Below are 20,466 nucleotides of genomic sequence, written 5' to 3'. Positions count from 1 at the left end.
GAGGAGATTAGAACCCAAGACGTGCACAGAAGAAAGACCATGTAAGGACACAGCAAGAAGGTGGACGTCTGTAAGCCAAGGAGAGGGGTTTCAGAAGAAACCAAACATGTCAACATATTAGTCTTAGATGTTAATCCCCCACAACTATGAAAAAATAAATTTCTATTGTTTAAGCCACCCAGTCTGTGGTATTTTGTTATGGCAGCCCTAGCAAACTAATGTGCTTACTATCTTTGCACATATGGGAAATCTAGAAAAATGTGGCCTTTGTTACTGAGGGCTTTTCTAAAGATCAAATGTGATAATGTTGTTTAAAAATTATATTGTTAATCGGCTTCCATGTAATAATTTAGGAGGGACATCAAGAGGAAATAGTTACGTAAGAAAAAATGTTTTAAAAGACACGAATATGAACACTTATTTTATGAGAATTTATGAAGGTATTTGTAGTCCCACATAATTTTTCTTATTTCTAATTAACATTTTGAAAGCACAGTGTTTGTTTCCTCTAATGAAAATTCTGAAGTTTTAATTCTAGCTAAAAAAAAATTGATTTTTTTTGTCACTGTGTCTGAAATACTGTGTTAGAAATTTGATTAAAACTTTTCTTTTGAAGTATTGTGCTGGTCACTGAGGCTTAAGACTTAAAAATGAAACATGTTTTACCCCAGTCCCTCAATTATCTCTAATCTATGATTAGGGACATCAAAATGCCCAAAAAATACAGCTCTATCTACCTTCTTATTTACTGGAGAGTAGAATGCATCTGACTAAGTTGTCACATATATTCCTCTTTATAAACTAAGTTGAGCACACAAAATACAGATTAAGAAACTCAAATCTACTTATATTGCTTATTCAGTAGCACAAATATATAGAAAGATAATAACAGGATAAATTACAATAGGGAAATATAAAGATAGAATTAACCTACTAGAAACAAATATTAGTTCTTAATTAAGCAATGTCATAGATGTTGAAGTTCCAAGTGGAAAGATTAGCTGCTGGCCCCAGAGATACCTAGTGGTGTAGCATTATCTGTGTCAGTTCTCTTTAGTCTATGGCCTTACATATAGCTTCTAAGGCTCAGAAACTCAATCTTGTCAACATATCAGAGTAATTCTTTCTCAAAAAAGTTGACTATAATAAAGCTAGCTAGAGACTGATACAGAATCTAGAACTGCTTTGTATCTATATAATAAAAACAAATAATTGTCAAGAGAATAGCACTTTCTTTTCCTATGTGCAGATTCCAAGAATAATCAAATTATAACAGTTATATTTACTTCTACATTCTGGCACAGCATATATTTATGTACTTATAAAAATATATATGTAGGCCAGGTGCGGTGACTCACGCCTGTAATCCCAGCACTTTGGGAGGCCAAGGCAGGAGGATCACCTGAGGTTGGGAGTTCGAGACCAGCCTGACCAACATGGAGAAACCCTGTCTCTACTAAAATTTCAAAATTAGCTGGGCATGGTGGTGCATGCCTGTAATCCCAGCAACTCTGGAGGCTGAGGCAGGAGAATCGCTTGAACCCGGGAGATAGAGGTTGCAGTGAGCCAAGATAGCCCTATTGCACTCCAGCCTGGGCAACAAGAGCAAAACTCCATCTCAAAAAAATTATATATATATATATATGTGTGTGTGTGTGTGTATATATATGTAGCATTTTGCCTTTGGGTTGTGCCTTTATATACTAGGATATGGAAACATCTGCATGTACTAGAAAGATAAAACTCTCCACAGTGTTCAAGCAGCCTTGTTTTTAAGAAAATTGATCATACACTATTGTATTTGGCTAGAAAGAGTCTGGACTCTTTAGAGAAAAAAATAGTGCATATCTCACTTAATTCAGGAAGATATATCATGAAGCAGAAACTAGGCTCTGTTACGGTAACTACTTCAGGAATATTTACACAGATATTTGACAAAGCTCTGTCAAAAATATGAAAATTAATTTATAGAAAATATATTTGCATTCTATTATAGTCCAGTTTGGTAATAAAATATGGCTTTAAGTTAACAAAGCAATCAAGTGATACTTTTTAGACACAGTATATAAATTGATAAATTGAGATTTCTACTAGATCCTTTTAGTATTATAAATTATTAATTGATTCTTTTCATTTGCATTATTTTGCATATGAATTAATATACTCATAATGTGTGTGTCTGAAAGGAAAACTTCCCTTTTCCATCAGCCCCTGCAATTAGGTACAGTTCAGAGAGTTCTTGGCAAATATAACATTTAGTCATGATTCCAACTCATCCATTTTGTTTCCAACAGTTTAGGGAAAAGCCCCAAGTAAAGTTTGCTCTCCACTTATACATCCAAACCACTATTTAAACATGAAGTCATGTATTTCTAATTGGCTACGTGGCACCTGAAACCATGATTAAACTTCAACTTCTATGGGGGCAATAATTATCTTATTAAAGATCATTTCTACTGGATAACAAATATGTAAAACATGAGTTTTTTCCTGATACATTGGCATTCCCTTGAGCTTACTTGTCCTGTCAAAATTTGCCCTTTCCTCTAATGGATTTCAATGACTGGTATCTATTTGATTTTGTTGCATTTGTGCATTTTACTTCTCACCACCCACAGATTCTAAAATTGATCATACACTTTTCTTGTAATTCTGCTAACTTTCCTTTGGGTTGCCCACTCTTCTCCCTTTCCATCGTTAAATCTCCTGATAATGCTTCAGAATTTCTCATCCCAGTAAAAGGAAAAATAGAGAAATGGAAGTGCAGAATGCATTATCATGGTTGACAGTGTCTGAACTCAGAATGAGGTCAGCGTGAGGGCAAAAAGTGGACATCAGCTTTCTTCAAACACCTCAAGTCAGAAAAGATGATGAATGTAGGAGATAAGGAGAAGTAATCGTGTTTTCTACATCTATTGTCTCTGCTCAGCTTTTCCTTTAGTTTAGCACATTCATTTTTAACTGTGATATACAGACTAAGAGTCAAACAATTTCCCTCTGTCTCATGAAGAAATACTGAAGTGCCCCATTTATTTGGACATGTGACAATATCTTTCACAATTTGTCTTTAGATCGGCATGCAAGATTTTCTATGATTTAATATGTTTAAATATGAACAGAAGCTTTTTCTTTCATTAGCATCTAATTCTTTTTGAGAGTCATCTCTGTTTTTATTTATATTTATAAAGTAATAATTTAAAATGAATACTCTTAGACCCAATAGAGATGTGATTTATCAAAGACTATCAAAATAGCCACTCATGTTATATATAATAACTGCAAAATACTTCCCACTTTTATGGCTTAAGTGTGAGAAATCTTGAGACTATTTTATGCTACTTTTAATTTGATATTGCTTGACAATAATCCTTTGAGAAATTTTAAATCACCAACTATTAAATATAAATCTCTTACATTTTACAGTTTTAACACTGTAATGTAACAATTATGGATTGGTTGCTTTTAAAATAGATGTTAATTAGGTTGAAACACCCATTGTTCCTAAATTTCTGTTAAGTTGGGGTCTCCATTGCTGCTGCCATGGAGTCTCCATTTCTGCTTCTTAGTGAGATCTTCCTTGGAGTGGGCTCCTTCAGAAATGTAAATTTCCAATGTAAGTTTACAAGGTAAACTCCGCTCAAGTTTGCTCTTAAGGACAGCCTAATAACAGTCGCCAAACAATGAGATACTGTGGTGTGAACCTGATAATAACCAGATACTCGGCTTCATTGAGGTCCTGAGGCTACAACTGACTTTTTGTTATCACTTAGAGTTCTTTTAACATATTAGGCTTCTTTGGGTTCCAGACAGTTGGAAACAATGTGTAATGCTCTAGACTTTCCTCTTCTAAAACCTATGACTGCCAGGTAGTCCTCTACCTATGCTTTCCCTAACTCAGAGGCACAAGAGCCACAGAACTCTGCTCAGCCTCCAGGGAGCAACTGAACATCTACTTCATTCTCACATTCCACCATCTCTGTTGACTGTGCACCCATGTCACCACCTCCTGGCAGTAGAGTTGGGACTCGTCAACTTCCTAGAATCTGAATTTTTATGTCACTAAATACCAAGCATGAAATATTTTTATTAGTTTACATTGTTTTGTTAATTATAATCAGTAATGATATGGTTTGCCTCTGTAACCCACCAGAATCTCATCTTGAATTGTAATCTGAACTGTAATCCCCATGTGTTGGGGGTGGGACCTTGTGGGAGGTAATTAGAACATGGGAGCAGTTCCCCCATGGTGTTCTCATGATACTGAGTGAGAGATCATGAGATCCAATGGTTTTATAAAGGACTCCCCCCCACCTCACTTCACTTGGCACGATTCTCACTTCTCTCTCCTGCTGCCATATGAAGAAGGATGTGTTTGCTTTCCCTTCTGTCATGATTGTACGTTTCCTGAGGCCTCCCCAACCATGTGGAACTGTGAGCCAATTTAACCTCTTTCCTTTATAAATTACCCAGTCTTGGGTATTTGTTCATAGCAGCGTGAGAACAGACTAATACAGGAAATTGATACCACACAGAGTGGGGTACTGCTATAAAGATACCCCAAAATGTGGAAGCAACTTTGGAACTGGGTAGCAGGCAGAGATTGGAACAGTTTGGAGGGCTCGATAGAAGACAGGAAGATGTGGGAAAGTTTGGAACTTCCTAGAGACTTGTTGAATGACTTTGGCCAAAATGCTGATAGTGATATGGACAATGAAGTCCAGGCTGAGGTGGTCTCAGATGAAAATGAGGAACTTCTTGGGAACTGGAATAAAAGTGACTCTTACTATGCTTTAGCAAAAAGACTGGCAGCATTTTACCCTTGTCCTAGAGATTTGTGGAACTTTGAACTTGAGAGAGATGATTTAGGGTATCTGGTGGAAGAAATTTTTAAGCAGCAACGTGTTCAAGAAGAGACTTGGGTGCTCTAAAAAGCATTAAGTTTTATGTATTCATTCACAAAGATATGGTTTGGAATTGGAATTTATGTTTAAAAGGGAAGTAGAGCATAAAAGTTTGGAAAATTAGCAGCCTGATGATATGATAGAAAAGAAAAACCCATTTTCTGAGAAGAAATTCAAGCCAGCTGCAGAAATTTGCATAGTAACAAGAAGCCAAATGTTAATCACCAAGATAATGGTGAAAATGTCTCCAGGGCATATCAGAGGTCTTCATGGCAGTCCCTCCCTTCACAGGCTCACAGACCTAGGAGGAAATAATGGTTTCATGGGCCAGGTTGAGGGCCTTGCTTCTTTGTGTAGTCGTGGGACTTGGTGCCCTGTGTCCCAGCCATGGCTAAAAGGAGTCAAATACAGCTCAGACCATTGCTTCAAAGGGTACAAGCCCCAAGCCTTGGCAGCTTACATGTGGTGTTGGGCCTGCAGGTACACAGAAATAAAGAATTGAAGTTTCAGAACCTCCACCTAGAGTTCAGAGGATGTATGGAAATGCCTGGATGTCCAGGCAGAAGTTTGCTTCAAGGACAGAGCCTTCATGGGAGAACCTCTGCTACGAGAGTGTGGAAGGGAAATGTGTGGTTGGAGCCCCCACACAGAGTCCCCACTGAGGCACTGCTTAGTGGAGCTGTGAGAAAAGGGCCACCTTCTTCCAAACCCCAGAATGGTAGATCCACTGACAGCTTGCACTGTGCAACTGGAAAAGCCACAGACACTCAATGCCAGCCTGTTAAAGAAGTTGGGAGGGGGACTGTACCCTGCACAGCCACAGGGGTGGAGTTGCCCAAGGCTGTGGGAGCCCACCTCTTGCATCAGTGTAACCTGGATGTGAGACATGGAGTCAAAGGAGATAATTCAAAGCTTTACGATTTGACTGCCCCACTGGAGGAGACTGTAGCCCCTTCGTTTTGGCCAATTTCTTCCATTTGGAATGGGTGTATTTACCCAATGCCTGTACTAATATTGTATCTAAGAAGTAACTAACTTGCTTTTGATTTTACAGGCTTATAGACAGAAGGGACTTGCCTTGTCTTAGATGCGACTTTGGACCTGGAATTTTGGGTTAATGCTGGAATGAGTTAACACTTTGGAGGACTGTTGGAAGGGCATGATTGTGTTTGTAATGTGAGGGCATGAGATTTGGGAGGGGCCAGTGGCAGAATGATATGGTTTCGCTCTGTGTCCCCACCCAAATCACATCTTGAATTATAATCTGAATTGTAATTTCCACAGGTTGGGGGTGGGACCTTGTGGGAGGTGATTAGATCATGGGGCAGTTCCTCTATGCTCTTCTCATGATACTAAGTAAGTTCTCGTAAGATTTGGTGGTTTTATGAGGAGCTTTCGTCCCTTCACTTGGCACTTCTTTCAGTTCTCTGCCCTGCTTCCATGTGAAGAAGGACATGTTTGCTACCCCTTCTGCCATGATTGTAAGTTTCCTAAGGCCTCCCCAGCCATGTGGAACTGTGAGTCAATTAAATTTCTTTCCTTTATAAATTACCCAGTCTCAGGCAGTTCTTTATAGCAGCATGAGAATGAACTAATACAAATAATAACTTTTTTATTTGGTTATGGGTTGTTTAGATTTATTATTTTATAACTTTGATATCAGTTGATAATTTAACAGATTAATAATCTACAGACCTCAAATTCAAGCAATGTATGGATATTTTATTTTTGTGATTTCAGATTCTTTGTATACCTTCTTTAGATTTTAAAATTATCTAAATATAGTTTGAAGTCAGGTAGCGTGATGCCTCCAGCTTTGTTCTTTTGACTTAGGATTGTCTTGGCAATGCGGGCTCTTTTTTGGTTCCATATGAACTTTAAAGCAGTTTTTTCCAATTCTGTGAAGAAAGTCATTGGTAGCTTGATGGGGATGGCATTGAATCTATAAATTACCTTGGGCAGTATGGCCATTTTCACAATATTGATTCTTCCTATCCATGAGCATGGTATGTTCTTCCATTTGTTTGTGTCCTCTTTTATTTCACTGAGCAGTGGTTTGTAGTTCTCCTTGAAGAGGTCCTTTACATCCCTTGTAAGTTGGATTCCTAGGTGTTTCATTCTCTTTGAAGCAATTGTGAATGGAAGTTCATTCATGATTTGGCTCTCTGTTTGTCTGTTACTGGTGTATAAGAATGTTTGTGATTTTTGCACATTGATTTTGTATCCTGAGACTTTGCTGAAGTTGCTTATCAGCTTAAGGAGATTTTGGGCTGAGACAATGGGGTTTTCTAAATATACAATCACGTCATCTGCAAAAAGGGACAATTTGACTTCTTCTTTTCCTAACTGAATGCCCTTGATTTCTTTCTCTTGCCTGATTGCCCTAGCCAGAACTTCCAACAGATATAAGATATAAGTGGGGATATATGTTTTGTGAAAAGTCATTAAAATTCAAAGGAGGAAGTTAATATGTGATTGATAGATGTGTTGATGTCTGCCTTTTTAAAAGCATCAAAATAATTACAAATGTTTTCTTTTGAAAGTTGGCCAGGGATACTTTGCCCTGACCGTTTTAAAGGGAAATATGTGACCTATGACCCAGATGGAAATGTTGAAGAGTATCACATAGAATTCCTGGGCGATCCTCATTCAAGATCATGGATAAAGGCAACCTTCGTTGGACATTATAGTATCACATTAAAGGTAGGTACAGTAACATCAAAACTTTATTCTTCTTGCACTTATTTTTAGTTATGGTAATTTTTATCTTTGATCATAAAATACAATTATTTGCTTTTAGATTTATATAAATAAATGTATGCTGTTTATTTAATTGAAATATTTGTATTTTTAGTGTTTTTCTCAAAGAAAGTATGGACATAAAATCGTTGTGGGAGTTTTAAATTTTATTTTTCTAATGGCAATATAATAAAAATCAACTGAAGACTTTATGTGACTGCCTTTTGAAACAATTTTAAGACTATAATTTGGGAATTTTTACATTTTCTTGAGAAGAGGAGACCGTTATAGCCATAGCTCACAGGAAAAATTAATTATGGATTGCAACCAGCTTTTCAATTTCAAATGGAATATTTCATTTATACTAACTCCTTTGGTATCTTTTCGACTCTTTTTAAACTTTAAATCTCACACTACACTTAATGGATAGACTATTAGGTTAGTGCAAAAGTAACTGCGATTTTGCCATTACTTTTGCACCAACCTAATAGTTTCTCAAATTGATGAGAATAGGTAAACTGGACCTATTTCCAAGTATTTGGTTTAATAAGTATAAACCAATTAAATGACCTGTGTTTATATTCTAATACTGAAACTTTTCATCTGCAAATCATGCTTTCATTAAAACTTGATAAAAAGTAGATGTCAGAAATGTGGATAACTTTTACTTAATTTTAGTATTTTCTGTTTTTTCTTTTTTTTTTTTTCTTTTTTTTTTGCGATGGCCAGCCTTGAATTACTGCGCTCAGGTGATCCTCCTGCCTCAGTCTCCCAAGTAGCTAAGTCTACAAGCATACACTACTGCGTCCAGCTGGATGTTTTTTGTTTTGTTAATAGTGAGATGTGTACATATTTAGAAATACAAATAAGTACATACACGTATTTAAAACATGCAATTTAATCCGCAGTAAAATGAAATCTTTAAATATTGGGGTAATTTTAAATGGGCTTTTACTATTTCTTTGGCAAATATATGGTAAAAACTATGTATTTTTTTACTCTTTTGTTTGGTATTTTATACTATTCAGTTTGAAGCAGGTAAGAGGGGAGGCTGTTTTTGTGAAAACATTTAAGTATGGAATAACGCCATATCAACCAATTTCATGCTAGTTGTGATCCAGTCATCTTTACATGAGGCATCTTCTCTGCTCTGATGTTTTGAATGTGCTCCTAGATACTTCTGCTGGCAATCACAGAAGACAGGATAGAATATTCCATCTGGGCCCCTTTATAAAGGATAGGGGAATCTTTTAGCTGCTCATGAAGCTGACCTTAGAATCCTAGCTCGGGATAGCTGAGATTTCCCTTCCTTTGAAGATGGAGATTGTATTGACTCCAATTTACGCTCTATTGCCTAGACTTCCCAGGGATTTAATCTTTTATGGTCCTTTCCACTTTGGAGCTCCTATATCCTCAAATGCTATCTCTATACTGCATCACATTGATCCAGATATTAAATACATGCCCCCGACTTCAGAAAAAAAGACAGGACCACTTACATGAAAAGTAATGTATAGTTAAACAATGTAGAGTTTTAAAAATATTTTCTAGAGGAGAGGTATGTAAATTGTACAAGTTGTCTGATCACTTTTTCTAAAACTGGATGAAGAATGATAGTCATGTATAATTTTCTCTGGTTATAGCTGATTAAATCTTACTTCATACACTATTTCAACATCATTTCCCTCTAAATTAATTCTTCTAAACTAATTACTTTAACAACTAATTAAATAATATTTCAGGATTTTCACTGAATATGGACTCTGTATTTTGCAGTACATATGTTAAGGTGGGATAGACATAAATTTGCCTACAAAGACCTGCATTATATGCATTTAAATTAATTTTTTTTTGTTTTGCTATGAAAATTTTAACTATTTTCTTTTGGTTCAATCATGTTTGTCTAGTCTTTTAAATAGTTAATTTAATAGGTACATGGTTGACATGTTTATGAGACCTCTGACTTAATTAATTTTATTGTTAAGAGCACAATAGTACTTAGTCATTCTCTAGTCATACAGATAATAGAGTTTTCCCCTGATAAATGGAACTATTTATTAATACACTGAGATATACTCCAGAAAATAGTTGAAGGTAATATTTTTATTGTAGATTTATAATTGATGTTAGTTTATATATTTTAGTTTTTAATAGGTAGCTATAAACATAGCTAAAATCCAGCTTCCTCTCTTATAAAGAAGCCTTGATATTCCTGAAAGTATTCAGAGATGGGATTCTGGGAAGATGGTAGAGTAGGAAGCACCATGAATATGTCTCTCCACCTAGACAACAATCAGACCCTGGAAGAATCTGTCTAATGTTAACTATTTTTGAACTCGAGTCTATTGAAGACTTGAAACTTCCACGAAAAGGCTTGGACTGTATGCTGCAGTTAATTTCCATCAACTCCAGCTCTTAACACAGTTGCAGCTACCAGTCCCCATTCCCAGTCCTGTGGCAGACAGTTGCACATGTTTCTGGAGCATCTTGCACATAGCTTACAGGAGCTGAGGTGGGCAAAAACGACCTTGTTTTTCAAATATTGGGGATCTGTGCTGTAATCATCTATTGCTGCTGATGATCACAAAGGTTCAGACAATGAAAGAGGCAGCTACTGTTATTGTAATCTCCCTCATTTTTGCAAGCCCCTCCCCCTTCAGCCGAAGTGACTTCCAGGGGATTTAAAGGGCTGGCACCCTTTTGCACCACCACTTTCATTTTTCCATTTTTCCTCTTATGAAAGCCAGACATGAAACACTAGGAAATTTGAAACCAACTGCATATACAGGGAAAATTAGAAAGTGACTGCACAGGCAGAGGGAAAGGTGCAGGCTCAGAAAAGACCTGAGCAACACTCAAAGTTTTAGTTCAGGCTGATCCTTGGCACAAAGACAGCCTACAACAATAAACAACAACAACAACAAAAAAAAACACAAAAGCAATAACAAAAACAGCAAATTGTGGAGAAGAGGATGAATCTGATTTTCAAACTTATCACATTGTTAGACTTAAATGTCCAGTTTTCAACGAAACTTCATAAGGCCTATAAAGAAATAGGAAAGTATGGCTCATTTAAAGGAAAAAAAAAATCAACAGATACTGTCCCTGAAAAAACTTGATGGCAGATCTTCTAGACAAAGACTTTAAAGCTACTGTCTTAAAGATGCTCAAAGAACTAAAGGAAGATTTTGAGAGTCAAGAACATGATGTACGAACAAAAGACAAATATGAATAAGGAAATAGAAAATCTAAAAGAAAACCAAAAGAAATTTAGGAACAGAAAAGTAAAACTGAAATGAAAAGTTCACTACAGGGATTCAAAGACAAATTAGAACACAGAGAAGAAAGAATCAGCAAACTTGAAGACAGAACAGTAGAAATTATTGAGTCTAAGTGTATTAGTCAGGGTTCTCTAGAGGGACAGAACTAATAGCATACATATATGTGTGTGTGTGTGTATATATATATGTGTATATATATGTATTTGTGTGTGTGTGTGTGTATATATATATATACACACATATATTTTTATATACCTACATATAAAGGGGAGTTTATTAAGTATTAACTTACATGATCACAACATCCACAATAGGCTGTCTGCAAGCTTGAGGAGCAAAGAGAACGAGTCCAAATCTCAAAACTGAAGAACTTGGAGTCTGATGTTTAAGGACAGGAAGCATCTAGCACGGGAGAAAGATGTAGGCTGGGAGGCTAGGCCAGTCTCTCCTTTTCACATTTTTCTGCCTGCTTTATATTTGCTGGCAGCTGATTAAATGGTGCCCACCCAAATAAGGGTGGCTCTGCCTTTCCCAGCCCAATGACTCAAATATTAGTCTCCTTTGGCAACACCCTCTCAGACACACCCAAGATCAATACTTTGTATCCTTCAATCCAATCAAGTTGACACTCAGTGTTAACCATCCCTTGGCAACTTGAACCTGTACACATCTCCTGAGATCATACATAGTCTTCAAATAAAGACAATAATAAGGTCATAATTATGCGGAACATAATACAACTATTCTTTGTACAATTGGAAATGCACCAGTTCTCAACCCAAATACTATTACATAAAGTTAGCAATACTTAAATGCTGATGTGAAGTCAATAAATCTTATGTCACATGATAAAGGAAAAAGGAAATAAAGTGAAGATATTTTCTTAGTACAAGTGAATACGTGAACGAACATGTTTTTAACAAAGAATGGGGCAATACTCATGACAATTACAGTCCCATTTCTGCAGCTGGTCATGTGGTTGTAGCTGGTATTGATGACTACCTTCTTCTACTACCCATTCTGTATTCCTTTTGCCTTCAGTAAGCATCTCAGCAGGTCATGGTTTTTTTCCTGGTGAAGTGACCCAAACCTTCATTCCTGAGGGGTCTGGGCTATTTGTAGTCCTGCCTGGATTGCGCTGTTGTAGTTTGCCATTGACCTTAATCACAGGGCATGGTAATATTAAGAGAAACTCTCATGGATCTCCTGTATTCTATGCATACTCTTCCTTACCTCCATTGTGGAGTAGTAGACTGATTGCATCTTGATAGACCAGGTCAATCACCCCAGCCAACATTGTAACTCCCTTAGCCTTTTGACTTAAAGGTAGGAGGAGCCCAAAGTGTCCAGGTGGCAATCTTAACTTCCAGTTTAATGGAAACTTTATTGTGTCCTCTGATGGCAGCATTCCTCCCTCTGGAACTAAGACCTCTAGGACAGCAAAACATAATGTCACAGAAACTGGAAGCAAAAATTTTGCTAGTGGATCATTAGAGGTGATGGTGAGTGGTGCCACTTCCACTTCTACCTCTTGATTCCTGGACCTCTTGATTCCATGAATCCTGGCTATGGGAGAAACAGTACCATATGTTAGATGCTGATTCAGAATATACACAGCCTTCTGGAGAACTTTGCCCCAGCAAAATATTGCCACCTAATTGGCATTATAATTGTGACTTCAAATGGCTATTCCACTGTTCTATCAATCCAGCTGCTCCAGGGTGATGGGTAACATAGTAAGACCAGTGAATTTTATGAGCATGAGCCCACTGCCATGCTTCTCTAGCTGTAAAGTGAGTGCCTTGATCAGAGGCAATGCTGTGTGGAATACCATGACGGTGGATAAGGCATTCTGTGAGTCGACGGATGGTAGTCTTGGCAGAAGCATTGTGTGCAGGTTAGGCAGCCCATATCCAGAGTAAGTGTCTATTCCAGTGAGGACCTCTGCCATTTCCATGATGATAGACATCCAATATAATCAACTAGCTTCCAGGTAGCTGGCTGATCACCCCAAGGAATGGTGCCCATATCGAGGACTCAGTGTTGGTCTCTGCTGCTGGCAAATTGGGCACTCAGCAGTGGCTGTAGCCAGGTCAGCCTTGGTGAGTGGAAGTCCATGTTGCTGAGTCCATGCATAACCTCCATCCCTGCCACCATGGCCACTTTGTTCATGGGCCCGTTGGGTGATGACAAGGATGACTGAGAAAGAGGCTGAGTGGTGTCCACAGAACGCGGTCATCCTATCCACTTGATTATTGAAATACTCCTCTTCTGGGGTCACCTGTTGGTGAGCACTCACATGGGGTACAAATATCTTCACAGTTTTTGACCACTCAGAGAGGTCCATCCACATACCTCTTCCCCACATTTCTTTGTTACCAATTTTCCAGTCATGCTTCTTCCAAGTCCCTGACTATCCAGCCAAACCATTGGCTACAGCTCTTGAATCAGTATATAATCACACATCTGTTCATTTCTCCTTCCAGGCAAAGTGCACAACCAGGTGCACTGCTTGAAGTTTTGCCTACTGGGAAGATTACCCTTCACAGCTTTCCTTCAGAGATGTCCTAGAAAGGGGCTATAGTGCTGCAGCTGTCCACTTTCGAGTGTGGTGCCTGCATATCATGCAGAACCATCTCTTCTGTCAGCTGATCACAGGGAATTCATCATGAGGCCATTGGTTCAGGCTGGGGGAGAGAAGGCAGGGTGGCAGGAGTGGAGACGGTGGAATTTGAGACACTTCCCCATGTAACTTACTTGTGCCTTCAGGACCTGCTTGAGCCCGATCACATATACCACTTCCATTTGATGGTGGAATGCTGCTGTGCACAACCCAGTTTATGGCTAGATGGGTCAGAAAGCACCTAGTTCATGATAGGCAGTTCAGGTCACATGGGGACTTGCTAATCCATAGTCAAATGTTCAGTTTCCACCAAAGTCCAGTAACAGGCCAAGAGCTGTCTCTCAAAAGGAGAGTAGTTATCTGCAGAAGACGGCAGGGCCTTGCTCCAAAATCCTGGAGGCCTCCACTGTGATTTACCTATTTGGGCCTGCCAAAGGCTCCAGACAGCATCCTTACCTGCCACTGACACTTCAAGAAACATTGGATCTGCTGGGTCATATGGCCCAAGTGACAGAACAGTTTGCACAGCAGCCTGGACCTGTTGCATAGCCTTCTCCTGTTCTGGACCCCACTCAAAACTGGCAGCCTTTTGGATCACTCAATAAATGCACCACAGTAACACAGCCAAATGAGGAATGCGTCGACTCCAAAATCCAAATAAACCCATTAGGCATCGTGCCTCTTTCTTGGTTGTAGGAGAGTCCAAATGCAGCAACTTATCCTTCCCCTTAGAAGGAATATCTCAACAAGCCCCACATCACTGGACTCCTAGAAATTTTGCTGAGGTAGAAGTTCCCTGAATTTTAGTTGGATTTATTTCCCATCCTCTGGCATGCAAATGTCTCACCAATAAGTCCAGTGTGTTTGCTACTTCTTCCTCACGGGATCCAGTCAGCATAATGTCATCAATGCAATGGACCAGTGTGATACTTCATGGAAGTGAAAAGCGATCAAGGTCTCTCTGAATAAGATTACGACACAAAGCTGGACAGTGGATATACCCCTGAGGTAGGACAGTAAAAGTATATTGCTGGCCTTGCCACCTGAAGGAAAATTGCTTCTGGTGGGCCTTATGGACAAGAATGGAGAAAAAGGCATTTGCCAAATCAGTGGCTGCATATCAGGTACCAAGAAATGTGTTAATTTGCTCAAGCAATGAAACCACATCTGGTACAGCAGCTGCAATTGGAATCACCACTTGTTTACACATATGATAATCCACTGTCATTCTCCAAGATCCATCTGCTTTCTACACAGGCCAAATGGGAGAGTTGAATGGGGATGTGGTGGGAATCACCTCCCCTTCGTCCTTCAAGTCCTTGATGGTGGCAATAATCTCCACAGTCCCTCCAGAGATGCGATATTGTTTTTGATTTACTATTTCTCTAGCTAGAGGCAGCTCTAATGGCTTCTGTTTTGCCCTTCCCACCATTATAACCCTCACCCTACCAGTCAGGGAGCCAGTGTGGGGGTTCTGCCTGCTGCTACATATGTCTGTGCCAATTATGCATTCTGGCACTGGGGAAATGACCACAGGATGAGTCTAGGGACCTTCTGGACCCACTGTAAGTCAGACCTGAGCTAAAAACTCCATTAATTACCTAACCTCCATATGCCCCTACTTTAACTGGAGGACCACAATGACATTTTGGGTCCCCTGGAATCAACATCAGCTCAGAGCCAGTGTCCAGTAGTCCCTGAAATTTCTGATCGTTTCCCATTCCCCAGTGCACAGTTACCTGGGTGAAAGCCCAGAGGTCTCCTTAGGGACGTATGGGAGAAAGATTCACTGCATAAATTTTTGGTAATGTAGTGGGGTCCTTCCTAAAGGTGACCCGGCCTCCCCTTCATTCAAGTGGTTCTGGGTCTGTAAACTGGATCAAGTCTGGAAATTGATTGAGGGGGTGTGGTTCTCTGTTTTTCCAATTGAAATTAGTCTTTTGTCCATTCAACCTAGTTTTCTGCTTGTATAAATTAAGTAGGAATGCAGTAGGCTTCCTATCAGTTTCACTTCTAGGAACGTTGTGATTAGCTAGCCAATACCAGTGGGCTCTACACAAGTCAGACTATTCTGATTGCTGCTTTGCCTCTGCTGTCCATTACAGTAGATATGCCCACCTTGCCTTTAATGGTTGAGTGTTGCCACTTGGCCCCTGCCACCTCAGGATCCAATTATTCTCATTGTATTTAAATTTTGTAGTCGAGTGACCGTGGTTCCCACTGTTAGATCTGACATACAGAGAAGAGCAATTACAGGGCTCCTTAAAATTGCAGATGCTGCCCTCACAAATCTGTTTTGCAAGGCACTGGTCAAGGGTGTATCTTCTGGACCCTCCCAGCTAGGATGAGTAGGTCTAAGTGACTAATCCACTCCACCATCCCAATCTCCCTAACCCTTTGGACCCCTTCCTCTACATTGAACCAAGGAAGATTAGGCATTTCTAGCTCACTCACAGTGAACCATCTTTTAATCCATGTTTCATGTGACCAAGCAAATAAACTGTTAGAACCTTTTTTTAACTCCCCAAGCCACAACATTAAAAGCAGAGTCCCTACTTAATGGGCCCAAATCAATAAATTCAGCCTGATCCAATTCTGTCTTCCTTCCACCATTATCCCACACCATTAATATCCATTTTTATGCCTATTCACCAGATTTCTGTTTATATAAATTAGAGAACTCAAACAGCCCTTTTTGAGTGTAGCACACCTACTCATGGTCACACTCTCAACCTCACCTCTAGGGGTGAGGACTTTAGTTATAGGTCTAGAAGATAGCATGAGTGTTGAGGGTGGCTCCTGAGGAGAATCAACATTATTTTGCCTGGCAGCTGCCTCAGGGGAGGCCATCACTCTTGCCTCAGGCAATGCAGGGTTTATCTCCTCAGACAAAGGCGGAAAGGCTGATGGCAGCGTTGGTCGAGGCGGGGAAGCTGCCACTACAGAGTTTACAAATCCAGTGTCCCCAGCTTCATCAGGGTCCTCCCACATGTCCCCATTCCACAGTGCAGGGTCCCATTCTTTTCCAATCAATGCACTCACTTTTAGAGTAGACACCTGGTGAGGCTGTGCATGCACCTTTCGTTGCAGGTCAGCCACTCGCATGGTAAGAGCTTGTGTCTGTTTTCCACAATTTCAGCTCTTCCTCTACAGGAGATAAGACTCTCACTCAGGGCAATCTTAGCAGATTTGAGACTTAGTATCTGCTTCTTCTGAAGCCGGGAGTTAGAATCCCTGAGTTCATCTTTTGCTTTCATCACTTTGTCCACTGAACTTAGGAGCAACCAATCAGCTTCATTATATTCCTTGGTTCTTTACATATGGTCAAATGTATTATGTATAGAGTCACTAAACTCCTTGCCTCTCATAGGCAGTGAATCAGGAGTGTCAAATGCATTTATTTGGCTAACTCCATAAAAAGTTCACACCATGAAGTATCAGTGTTTTCTATACTATTAGAAGTAGAGTCCTTAGCATTTTGGGGTCTATCATATTAAGCAGCCAACTCCAGAAACCCCCAAACCAATAAAAGAACTCCATCCTTAATATTCTATTCCCCTAGAACCGTGCCTGGTACCAAAATCTGTATTAGTCAGGGTTCTCTAGAGGGATAGAACTAATAGGATATATGTGTGTGTGTGTGTGTATGTGTGTGTGTGTGTGTGTGTGTGTATATATCCTATTTATACATATATCCTATTAGTGTGTGTATATATCCTATTTGTGTGTGTGTGTATATGTGTGTGTGTGTGTGTGTATATATATATCTCCTGTTTGTGTGTGTGTGTATATATATATGAGTTTATTAAGTATTAACTCACCACTTGGGTTACAGAGTGAGGCCCTAACATTACTAGTCTAAAAGCTAGTATATGTAACTTTGGCTTATAACTCCATATTTTGTTTTCTGCATAACTTAAGAGACTGATGCTCTTCAAAGAATTATTAGTTTATATTTTTGGGCAAACAACATATAAAGATGAAATTTCATGACAGCAACTGAAAGGGGCAGGGATGAAGCTGTTAAAGGAGCAGAATTTGTGTATGTTGTGGAAGATAAGCTGGTATAAATTCAAATTAAAGTGTTATAACTTAAGGATGTAATCCTCATGTTAAACATAAAGAAAACAGCTATAGAATATATGCACAAGGAAATGAGAAAGGAATTTAAATGTTTCAGTATAAAAAATTAAATATAAAAGATGCCAGTAAGGCAAGAAATGAGGAACAAAAAGCTGTAAGGCGTATTGAAACAAATAACAAAATGACAGAAATAAGTCCCTTACTAGTAATTATTTAAATAGATTAAACTCCCCAATCAAAAGACAGAGATTAATAGAATGAATAAAAAGACATGATCTTACTATCTGCTCTCTAACGAGAGACTCATTTTAGATCCAAAGACACAAATAGACTGAAAGTGAAACAATGAGAAAAGATGTTCCATGCAAATAGTAACCAAAAGAGAACAGGGGTGGCTATACTAATAAACAAACATAATAACAAAATAAACATAAATGTTACAAGAAACAAAGGATACAACAACAGAACAAAATAAGGATATTTTAATGAATAAGATGTTCTCTATATAGCGAGAAGATATAACTATTATAAACATGCATCTGTTAAAAGATTATTAAACCATATGAAGCAAAATCTTCCAGAATTGAAGGGAGAAATGGACAGTTCAACAATAATAGTTGGAGACTTAATAACCCATTCTCAGTAATGGATAGACCACTAGGCAGAATATAAGTAAAGAAATAGAGGACTCAACACAGTAAACCAAATAGATTTAACAGACATGTACAAAACACTCTACCCAACAAGAATAGTATATTTTCTCAGGTTCACATGGGACATTTTCTACAACAGATGACATGATGGACCACAAATTAAGTCTCAAGAGATTTTTAAAAGACAGATGTAATGTAGAGTATTATCTCGGACCACAATGAAATGAAGGTAGAAATAATAAGAGGTAAAATTAGAATTTGTGGGAATTAAACACACCCCAAGACAACCAATGCATCAAAGAAAAAATTATAAGGGAAATAGGCTAACACTTAGAGATGAATGAAACACATCTTAGATAAAACAAAAACACAGGACACTAAAACTTATGGTATGCAATGAAAACAGTACTGAGGGAAAAATTTATACCTACAAACACTTATTGAAAAACAAGAAATATTTCAAATCAGCAACCTAACTTTACAACTTAGAGGACCAGAAAAAGAAAAACTAAATCCAAAGCTACTAGAAGGAAGGAAATAATAAAGATAAGAGCAGAGATAAGATATATAATAGAAAAACAATAGAGAAAATCAATGAAAACAGAAGTTGGTTCTTTGAGAAGATCAATAAAATCGTCAAACCTTTAGCTAGATGTACTAAGAATTAAAGAGAAAAGACTCAAATTACTAAAGTCAGAAATAAAGCAGGGACATTACTACCAATTCTACATAAATAAAAATGACCATAAGAGCATACTGTGGACAGTTATACAGCAACAAATTGGATAACCTAGATGAAATTTATAAATTCCTAGAAACACAAAACCTAGCAAAACTAAAGCATGAAGAAATAGAAAACCTGAGTAGACATGTAAGTAGTAATGAAATTGAATTAGTAATCCAAAATCTCCCAACAATAAAGAATCCTGGACATGATGGCTTCACTTTGAAGTCTACCAAACACTTAAAGAACAAATACTGATCCTTCAAATCCTACTTTTCCAAAAACCTGGATAGGAGGGCACACTTCCTAACTCATTCTATAAGGCCAACATTACTCTGGTACAAAAGGCAGATTAAAACACTGCACAGAAAGAAAACTATAGGCTAGTATTCCTTATTTACATTGATGCAAAAAGTCAACAAAATACTAACAAACGTATTTCAGCAGAATAGTAAAATAATTATACACTATGGCAAAATAGGATTTATCTTGGAACTTAAGAACAGTTCAATATATAAAAATCAATGAATGTAATATACCACATTACCAGAATGACGGAAAAAATCGTTAATTAATTAATCATTTCTATATTAATTAATTAATGTACAAAAAGGATTTGACAAGATTCAACAACATTTCATGATTTAAAAAAAAAAAAAAAAACCAGGAATGGAAGGCTACTATCTCAACATAATAAAAGCCATATATGAAAACTCATGGAAAACATTATATTCAAAGATGAAGAATTAAAATATTTTCTTCTGAGATGAGGAACAAGGCACAGATGCCAACTTTCACCATTCTATTCAACATAGTTCTGAAAGTGCTAGCCAGAGCAATTAGGCAAGAAAAAAGACATAAAAGTTATCTAGCTTCCAGGGATGTTTTCAAGAGGCACTCAGAATGGACCAGGATTTGACATACATCGTAGGGTTTCCTACAATACAACCAGTAATAAAACTAGGCTGTCCTGAATCCCTGGTAATAGAATTGTTTACCTTTATACAAAGAAGGTTGGGAAAGCACCAAATCTGCATGTGGTGTGTGCCCAGGCAGACTTAGAGGGGTTCGTGCTATATGGCCTAAATTTCTTATGCGATTGTCCAAAACAAAGAAACATGTCAGCAGGCCCTATGGTGTTTCCATGTGTACTAAATGTTTTCATGACAGGATCAAGTGTGCTTTCCTTATTGAGGAGCAGAAAATTGTTGTGAAATTGTTTAAGGTACAAGCACAGAGTCAGAAAGCTAAATTAAAAAATGAAGCCTTTTTTAAGTAACAAAAATTAAAAGTCTTTAAAAAAAATCCAAATTGGACAGAAAGAAGTAAAATTATCTTTCTTTGCAGATGATATGATCTTATGAGTAGAAAACCTTAAAGATTCCACACACAAAAAAATAGAACCAATAAGTGAATTCAACGAAGCAGCAGAAACACAGAAATTCAGTTGCAGTTCCATACA

The 20,466-nt window shown here is 38.0% G+C and overlaps 1 protein-coding gene across 1 annotated transcript in view; it reads left to right on the top strand.

The window, feature by feature from the left end:
- The window catches only part of ZCWPW2 (zinc finger CW-type and PWWP domain containing 2), a 104,497-nt gene that overhangs the window by 13,069 nt on the left and 70,962 nt on the right, over window positions 1-20,466 (top strand). Inside the window, exon 3 of the mRNA XM_015132322.3 lies at window positions 7,445-7,604. Coding sequence (XP_014987808.3) covers window positions 7,445-7,604 — 160 coding nt within the window. The remainder of the gene's footprint in view (window positions 1-7,444; window positions 7,605-20,466) is intronic.

The sequence above is a fragment of the Macaca mulatta genome, chromosome 2 (genome assembly GCF_049350105.2).
Source record: "Macaca mulatta isolate MMU2019108-1 chromosome 2, T2T-MMU8v2.0, whole genome shotgun sequence".
In the NCBI taxonomy this organism is placed as follows: Eukaryota; Metazoa; Chordata; class Mammalia; order Primates; family Cercopithecidae; genus Macaca; species Macaca mulatta.
Note: the sequence above shows the minus strand (reverse complement) of the source record. Positions and strands in the feature narration are given on the sequence as shown.